Consider the following 9,761-nt stretch of genomic DNA (forward strand, 5'->3'; position numbering starts at 1 on the left):
AAAGTCGGAATTCAGCAGGCATGTACCGGGTCAGCCAAATCAGCTGCCCGCTTACGATATGCGGAGCTGAAAAAGACAGTTAATCGAGCTTGTAGACGAGACAAGAGAGCCTGGACAAACTCCCTAGCCGAAGAGGGAGAAAGAGCCGCCGCCAATGGAGATATCCGATTACTTTATGACATTTCTCGGCGTCTTAGTGGTGCAAAGACTAATGCTAGAATGCCACTAAAAGACCGAGCAGGTCAGTTATTGACCGATCGAATAGAGCAGCCCAAACAATGGACTGAGCACTTCGAACAACTCTTCCGTGCGGTAACTGGCGAGACATAACGTTAATCTGTACAACCCTCAAAGTACTCTGCAAAGTGATCCTGAACTCGAAAAAATCGACGCTACACTCCGACGGCAATAAGCTGGATTCCGATCCGGACTATCATGTGTGGACCACATCACAATGCTACGAATCATACTGGAACAAATCAACGAATTCCAGGACTCTCTTCTTCTGGTGTTTGTTGATTTCGAAAAAGCATTCGACTGACTTAACCATGAGAACATCAGGGCGGCCCTAAGGCGACGAGGAGTCCCAGAGAAACTAGTCCATCTCATCGAAGCACAGTACGAGGCATTTTCGTGCAAGGCTTACTCGACGGTGTCTTGTCCGAACCAATCCCGGTAACTGCTGGAGTGAGACAGGGATGTAACCTTCAACAATGGAGCAGCTGAACGACCTTGACCTGGCTGACGATATTGATTTGCCCGCCCAAACACAACCGGATATGCAGAGCAAATTCGTCGACCTCACCGAAAGCTCCAAGGCAGCAGGTCTCAAAGTCAATGTCGGAAAGATCAAGTCGACGGAGATCAACACAGGAATTCCTCCAGTTCCAGCTGGGCAAGAGGTTGATACACTGAAGTGCTTCGAGTATTTTGGTAGCCAGATAACGCCTGATTGTGATACCAAGAAAGACATCGAAACCCGGATCAGAAAAGCCCGATTTGCATTTGCGAATTTTCAACTCAAACGTCAAATCCGTATTGCTGTACGGGTGCGAAACTTGGTGCACCTATGGGGTGACGACGTGAAAACTGCAAGTAATTGTAAACCGCTGCCTGTGGAACGTCATCCGCGCTTGGTGGCCTGGCAACTGGATCTCGAATGAGGAACTACATCGCCGGTGTCATCAAAGGGCGCTAGAAATCGAGATTCGGGAACGTAAGTGGAAATGGATTGGGCACAAGCTACGAAAAGTTGAGAACGAGATTTGCAGAGAGTCCCTTAATGGAATCCAGAAGAACATCGAAGAAAAGGCAGACCCAGAAACTCGTGGCGGCGAAGCCTAGCCGCTGAAATACAAACTTTCGAGGAGAGTCTTGACTGGGACCAAGTGAAGTCTTTTACCACGGCCCTATGCATCGGAGCATCGGCACGAAAACATTAAATAAGTAAGTAAGTCTGTAACATTTTACAATGAATTTGTAATGGAAGCCCCCTCCCCCATTTTTCCAACAAATGGATTCTTTAATAGTCCAAATCTAACCAAATCGGTCAATCAACATATGTTTCATTGTATTGGATTGAAATCCACTCTCCAAGTTTGAGGGCTCTGAAACTTAACCATCCTCGGTCCAGGGAATGGTGCTATACCAAATTCCACGTTGATCGGTTCTCGGGGAATCGGGGAACAGACAGACACATGCTTTTCAATGCTTTGTTAGTTGAGAGTCTCAACTTGAGACTTGATCAATATATTTGATCAAGTCACAAGTTGAGACTCTCAACAGTTGAGACTGTTCAGAACTGGCTTTGGAAACTCAACCGATATAATTCTTCTGCTGGTTGAATTGTTGAAAAAACCGGAAGGGCTATGTTAAGTTTACTAGTAGTTATGTGAAAAAACTATGTTTCTTTTAATTTTTGAAGATGATCTGACTACATGACTAAGTATTTAACATTCTTACTTCCGCAACACATGCCATAAAATGCTACATTTTAATGATGATGATATCACTACTGTTTCCCTAGTCACTTGTTCTTTTCAACCACGAAATCAAACTCGATGTAGCAACATGTAGGCTTAATTTCTTTTTATTGAAATCTCTTTTTTCACTTTCCAGGATTAAAATTCGAATGAATCATTCGTCTTCAGCCTATGTAGCATAACAAAAAATCCCCGTTTGTCTTTGCATTTAATCGGACGCTTGGAATAGATCATATAAATTCACAAGGCACAGAGTAGTTTCGCTACAAAAGCGTTCTGAAACTTGAACCTCGCGATAAGAAAATACTGAGCTCCAGAATCTTCCGAAAACTATATGAGCATCAGATTGGGCATCGAAGAAATAAAAATTGTAAAGTCAGAGTTTTATCCATTATCGCCCGCTTATTTAGTTATTCTCGGGGAAGTACTCGTCCGGTGAAGATGTGGAAGGTTACTCTCGCTTTGTTGGCACTTTCGTCGCTGCAGATCTCGGCCGATCATATAAAGTGCAAAGTCAATGGCCGATACTTCATACCAAACTTCACGGTAATTTATGCCTTTTTTGTTCCAGTGCACTGGTTGATTACAATATTAAGATTTTCTGAAGATAACCCTGAATTAATCTCGCATTAGAGGCTTATTGCGGTAATTGCGATTACCCGCGCAAATTTGATTGAGATAATTTCAAACAACTTGAATGACTAATTCATACTTTTTTTTCGTTTCAGGCAAACTGGTTTAAGGCTGTCGAATATTGCAGTTACTTGGAAATGCGCTTGGTGGTGATAACAAGTGCTGAGGAACAGGCAAAAGTCGTTGAGACGGTGAAAGCGTCAGATAAATTTAACAATCGCTCCAGCAGTATGTGGATTGGTGGAAGCGATTTGGCGGAAGAAGGTGACTTCTACTGGCACTCGACGGGAACCCGACTGCGGTATTCGAATTGGGGCACCAAACAGCCGGACAACGCCAGGTCCGTAGAACATTGCATGGAGATCCAGTTTATTCCGACCGAGAACTGGCTCTGGCATTGGAACGATCGCGATTGCAAGACTCAGCGCTATTTCATCTGTGAAAATTTGGAACCTGGCAAAGAGATTGAGCTTTTCTAAGTATAAATTTGCGATTTGAAAATTGTGAGTGATGATTTAAAATAAATGGCTATAATCATTGAAAGAGTTTAATCGATTTGGGTTCGAAAATTATTAGGCTTAAATGACTGCACTCCTTGAATAATACCAATGAATTTTTGGATAAGGTATTGTTCTCAAAATTTCCCCCAAATGATCCCCTGAAAATACTCTTTTGTTGTTTTCAGAAATGGGTTGCCTAATGGAACACAGTAGTGTGTCATTCACAGTTATAGTTCTACAGAAAGTTGCATAAAATTGTTTGATTTGAGTCCTATTTTATATGAATTTTACATGGGACCCCGTTTTGAAAGAGGGTAGTTTCAATTTATCATATCATACCAGTAAGTCAAAAAATGCGAGCTGAAAATATTTAACACGTTCGTCGCCACGCTCAATTTGGTATTTTTACTAGCCGGGCCCAAAGAAATTTTCAGAGAGAGAAAGCAAAGAGGGAGAACTCCCATATTTGAAACGTGTGGCGAAGCTGAGCGGTAGACTCAAGTAAGAGAGCGTCACACGCTTTTTGATGTGACGGGGCCCCCCAGGAAATACACTCGTCACCCGAATATGGGTGCCGTGGCGACGAACGTGTTAAAAAATCAGTTGATAAATGTTTAAGTATAGATCGCAACATTTCATGTTGATTTGAAAGGTGTGTGAGTGTTTCGAAACAATGAATTAATTTTTTCAATCATAAATAAACATGATCAATCTTTGAATCGTTTACATTTGGGTTTACTTAATTTTTATTCAAGTCTACTTATGAATGGTGAAAAAGTGAATTTTGTCTTAAATCGTTGTTGAAGTTGAAATAAAATTGTGTATGAAACTCGTAGCAAAACTCAACTTTTTCAGCAAATGTACAACTCGTGCTAAAAAAAAACCTCTTTTTGCAACTTGTTGTATAAATAACTATGGACTGCACAAGCAACTGCGTTCGAGAATATGACGTTCATTAGACCGGTTGTTCTCTACGGACACGAGACATGTATATTGCCCGAGGAGGACCTGCGTACACTCGGAGTATTCGAGCGACGAGTGTTAAGAACCATCTTTGGCGGCGTACAGGAGAACGTGTGGTGAAGCTGGCCGGATACGCTAGGCGGGACATGTTGCGAGAATGCCGGACGACTGTCCTGCAAAACAGGTGTTCGCTACGAATCGGGTAGAAACAAGACGAGCGGGGGCGCAACGAGCGAGGTGGTTAGACCAAGTGGAGCGTGATCGCGGGGGGGCGAACGTGGGGTGCCCGAGAAATTGGAGAACGGTTGCCATGGACCAAGTTAATTTTAGGAATCATGTTCGTCAAGTTATGTCGTGAGACGGAATACTATGTAAATAAATAAAAAAATGTTCATCCCGAACAAATTCAAACAAAACTTAAGGTTTGTTGTGCGACTCCTTTTCGTAGTATACTCCGGCCCTGATTTTGCATGGAACCCTGTGCTAGTATCTTCATATTTTAATTTTGTTTTCAGCTAAAAGACTCATCGTGGGATTAAATGTAAATACGGAGTTCGATTTGGATTATCTAGCAATATTCTTTAAGGTGGAAGTTTCAATAAAGGACAGTTTTTTTAAATAATATTATGAGAAATTTATTTTCATTCAAAGTCTTATGAATTTGTACGAAAGAAAATGTTTATCTATAAAATTTAACATGTTCAATTATTTTTTAAACTCATTGCATTTATTCCATAGATAGGGGAAAGGTTTCCTAAATGGGCCTATCGGGTAATATGCGCCTACGGCCGTTTGACGAAATGGCTGACAAGACAACATATCTAATCAATGCATTTTGAGGGTGATACGCTTTGAACATAAGGCAAAAAAGAATTTCATGAATATACCAACACAAAAAAAAAAATCATACAAGATTTTGACATCTTTTGATGAAATGTTTTGACTTTTAAAAATTTTACGTAAAGAAGCTCAAAACAAAAAGTTGAGTGGTTTTTGTTTCTCATTCAAATGAACCTTTGAAGTAAAACAAATTTAAGCTTTTAGGATGGTTTCATAATGATGGGAAAGTGGAATAAGAGAGTGATTTTGTATGCCCTCATCATGTTTGTAAAATGCCGCTACCGTATAATAACAGGTTAAATAGAATATATATATATATACGATTTTTATCATTAAAACTTCATATCTAAGCTCTAATTAACATCTTAAGAGCAAATCGAAGCTCTCAAAACAGATTTGAAAAAAAATTATCTTATGAATGAAATTCCTCCATACTATGGCAATCCTAAATTTTATTTATTCCATAAAGTTATAAAAGACATAGATATCTATAAAACTTGAGCTTTGTCGTATGAAAGTTATCAGTTTCTAGCATTTCCAATGAAATTATACGAAAATATTGCCAAATAAACAGAAATTTTACCTAAAACATAAATAGGCGAGTTTAGCCCGCACGTTTTGAGGTTCGGCAATTTTGACAACAGTTATAATAAATCAATTTCTCAAAAACGTAAGGAGATTTAAGCAAAAAAATTACTCCAATATATAGAAAACAGATATCTGCTCATGTGTAGGGTAAGTGAGCCTTAATTTGGCATGCTCCTTATCTTGGCCTGCCAAAATGCATTTTGGTGTTTTTGATGTCAAACATACGACAAAAAATGAAAAAAAAATCAAACATAACAGAAAATCGCATATTGCAACATTCTGCATAGCATTTGTTCACAATTGAATTCAAATAACTACGAAATAAATGTTTTTCACATGACAAACTGCAAATAAAATTATGATCTTCGGAAAAAATCTTAAATGAACCTACCTTGCTAGTGCATCTGCCAACTTCGGATTGATTTTGAAAACACACCTCTTCACGGAAAAATCACTAAAAATCACCGTTGGTTACAGCGAAACATGGCAAAAAATATAAAATTATTATTTACTCCAAACTACGCACAGTTTTATCTAGAATTTAAGAAAATATAAACATTTTTTTTCCCTAATCTTGGCATGTAATTCCACAAATAGAAGTATGTATGTATGTGTGAAAACGACATCAGCAGGCAGTCGGCAGCCGGCAGCCGGCGGCCGACGGTGCACAGTGGTCTGGAAATTGAAAAGCCGGTCAAAAGTAAAATGAATGATTGAAATAAATTTAAAATATCATGAATGTATTTTGGACTAAAATTAATACATTTATCTCTCAAATCGACTCAAGCTTATTTGGCATCTTAGTTGGAATCATAATGCTACAATTTGAGCTGCTTTTTTATGGTAAATTTCGAGAACATTTCTTCTCAATAAAATTTACCTCTCAATAAATTAATTTACCGGATCCGAATCCGAATTGATATCTTGGATCTCAATGTTGAAGTTACTATATCCATACCCAAAAAATTCCACATTTGGAAATGAGGTTTAACGTATTTTGATTTTATTTGATTTGCTGCATATGTGTCGCTTTGAAAGAAATTGTTATAAAGCTCAAATCATGACACTCTAAATATTCTGTTATTATGTTATTATGTTTATTTAAAAAAATTATTGCACTTCAATGTTGGAATACTATGTTGTAACGAACTTGAATTTTTATTGTTTGCAGTTTCATGTGAAATCAAAAATAATATTTTGACCAAGTTTGTTTTTTATTATAGATCACTGTGCATCAGCAGGAGGTGATGACGTTTGTTCTCTGTTGGAAAGGAATATGCGAAAGAAGCGCTGCCGAGTTTGGGTGATGATTTTGCATGAGTGCGAGTGGGATGCAGCACGAATTTCAGCCAGCTTTTGAATTTGCTGTTCGCTTCCATTGCCTTTAGTTTCCAAACGAATGAGTGAGATGCAATCTATTTCTATCAGACTGGCTGGAGTGAGTGAAAGTTTGTCTTGTTTTGCTTTCCCGGTGTACGCAAACGATTGCTAGAAAATTCCTAAGGGCGACATTTTAAATATGTATTATTAGAAGAGTCTTTCGCTAACTTAAGTTTTAGCTTTAGCTTGCTTCTTGCCTCGATCATAATAGTTTTTAAAATGTCGGTCCTCCTTTTATGGGAGCGGAATAAAAAAATATGAATATTTACTATCTTATGTTACCCTGTTAACTTCACTGGAAACATATCTATCATGATTGCATGTTACAGATTAAGCAAACGATTTGATTGCTTGATTAATGGACATATTTTTGTTATGTTTATGCCATAGTTTGGAACTTATAATAGAAAGTATGAATACACAAAAACTGAAATAAACTAGTAATGCTTTTTTACGTAAGATTATAATTCTACATGCAAATATCAATTATAAAAACTGATTGACATTTTGTACTTCCGACTTTTTGAAAACAATACAGAACATTGATGTGCTTCCTTCCAGGATATTTTCAATGAATTCGTGGGGGCTGTTGTTGTATTAGTGAGGCAAGTTTTTCCTAGAGACGGCCAATTTAAGGAACTCATAAACTGCCAAAATTAGGCGCGGGGGCTACAATAAGGAGCATTTCGATCGAAAGTTTGATCAGGTTTATCTCAAATTATCAACCGTTTTCAAGCAAGGACATAATTTTACTGCATTTCAGGCTAGTAAGCAATCATATTTGTCGAAGGACTTTTGAAGGTACACATTACAGGTAGACTGCAATCATGGGAAATCTAGTCAACCATGCCTTAGATGCCAAGATTGGGTACATTCACCCTATATAGTTTTTGTACACATATTCGATGTAATATTTGATTAAATCAGTATTCTGCTAAATAGGCACATAAAGCCCGCTCCTCCCCTACTTTGTTATTTTGTTTGAACATAATATAAGCAATTAATAGAAACTATTAGCGCGTTTAAGCATTCTCATATAGAAGAACTTGATCTAATTGTATTTCTTTTCAAACCTCAGATAACTACCTGCAAGACTTTTATTCAAATCAGAGTTCACTACCTGCTGTATAATTCACAAGTATTCTTTTAAAAAATCGATGAGGATTTCATGTTCATGATTGTTAGTTTATTCTCAAATCTAATGTTCTACAAGCGCATATTCATATTTTTTTTTATTTAAGACGTTTTAAAATAATTACATTTATGCGAAACAAATATGGGGCCGTTTAGTTACCACGTGGACAGAAAAATGAGATTTTTGACCCCCTCCTCCCCCTCCGTGGACAAGCGTGGACATTTGGCAAACCCCTACCCCCCTCCCCGGATGTCCACGTGGACAGATTTCAAATAGCTTTTTTGAAATACCTATGTTTTGACAGTTAGAAAACACCACTTAAAGCCTTTTTGTTATTGAAAAGGCTGATTTTGAAAAAAAAAAAACGAATAAGAATTTCTTGGTAAAAAATATTTTTAACATTTTTATATTTCTAAATTATTATATTTATCACTTGCTTTCAAGTAGCTACTAATTGTTTAAACTTGAACTGGAGCACTTTGCAATTTTAAGATTTTGATTTAAACATCTTAATATTTATTCACATATAGAAAATATTTTGAAAGTAAGTATGTCCACATGGACATGACCAAAACCCCTATCCCCCTCTTCGTGGACAAGCTTGGACATTTCCATACCCCCCCCCCTAAGTTGTCCACGTGGTATGTGGACGGCCCCTATGTTTCTTAATTTCATTAAAAACTTGATAAATGAATTCATTTATTAAAGCGCATTGTTATGTTAAACTTGTTTTGAAGAAATAGTGTTGAAGTAAGAAGTTATGGACGTTTCCAAAAAAAAAATGGAAATTAATTTTCTTGACGTCACAACGCACTCTTTACCCGGGTGCAACTCACAACCTTCTGAACCGATTTTCATTCTGAAAAAAGCATTGAATTCCTCTCAAACAGTTTAAAGAGATCTCCAATTTTCGACAGTATGTCACGATTAAACTGAAAAATAGTAGAATTTTCGTGATGTCACAACGCTTAAAAATAGATACTTTTATTACCGATTCTAGAGCGTGAAGTTGCTGTGATTATTTTTAATTTAATATCATGCTTAACACGTTCGTCGCCACGCTCATTTTGGTAGTTTTGCTAGCCGGGCCCAAAGAAATTTTCAGAGAGAGAAAGCAAAGAGGGAGAACTCCCATATTTGAAACGTGTGGCGAAGCTGAGCGGTAAACTCAAGTAAGAGAGCGTCACCTGCTTTTTGATGTGACGGGGCCCCCCAGGAAATACACCCGTCTGCCGAATATGGGTGACGTGGCGACGAACGTGTTAAAAGATAGCTTTTTAACAATCACTTTGCAATAATTTTTTTACATAGCTTGTTTTTTAACAAAGTTATGTTTCAAATAAAGAATAATTGTTAAAATCAGTTTATTTTGGTACTAAAATTTTTAAATTTCAATGTCAACATACTCAATCCCGAATAAAAGTAACTGAAATTCTTTTGATGGAAAATGAAGCTCAACAAATAAACTTCAAATGCTGGGCAAATTGTTTTTGAATGATGAAAAATGAAAATAGGTTCTCCAATTGAGGGGTGCTTGGAATGGGTCATTAATAGATATTTAATCCGAAGACTGCACTTTGATTCGAGTTAAGATAAAATTGGGCTAACTTTTTCAAGGGTGATATTCATCACTGTTAATGCTGCGTTAAAATATTCGACGCAGTGCTTCATTAAAAGTGATGAATATCACCCTTGAAAATGTTTGCCCATTTTGAAGCCTTAGAACTTTTGATCTTAACT

The 9,761-nt window shown here is 37.4% G+C and overlaps 1 protein-coding gene across 1 annotated transcript; it reads left to right on the top strand.

Annotated features, from left to right (window-relative positions):
• The first annotated feature begins 2,265 nt into the window (after nucleotides 1–2,265).
• LOC129757470 (perlucin-like) lies at nucleotides 2,266–3,158 on the top strand. Its single transcript, XM_055754702.1, has 2 exons — nucleotides 2,266–2,528; nucleotides 2,711–3,158. Exons 1-2 carry the CDS (start codon nucleotides 2,424–2,426, stop codon nucleotides 3,092–3,094), a joined length of 489 nt encoding a protein of 162 aa, XP_055610677.1. The 5' UTR covers nucleotides 2,266–2,423; the 3' UTR covers nucleotides 3,095–3,158.
• The last annotated feature ends 6,603 nt before the right edge of the window (nucleotides 3,159–9,761 follow it).

The sequence above is a fragment of the Uranotaenia lowii genome, chromosome 3 (assembly GCF_029784155.1).
Source record: "Uranotaenia lowii strain MFRU-FL chromosome 3, ASM2978415v1, whole genome shotgun sequence".
Taxonomy (NCBI): domain Eukaryota; kingdom Metazoa; phylum Arthropoda; class Insecta; order Diptera; family Culicidae; genus Uranotaenia; species Uranotaenia lowii.

Bases quoted from the DNA above. Each gene is read 5' to 3' on its own strand.
- LOC129757470 (XM_055754702.1), top strand. From the start codon at position 2,424: ATGTGGAAGGTTACTCTCGCTTTGTTGGCACTTTCGTCGCTGCAGATC. The intron at 2,529-2,710 runs GTAATTTATGCC...TTTTCGTTTCAG, and splicing joins ACTTCATACCAAACTTCACG to GCAAACTGGTTTAAGGCTGT.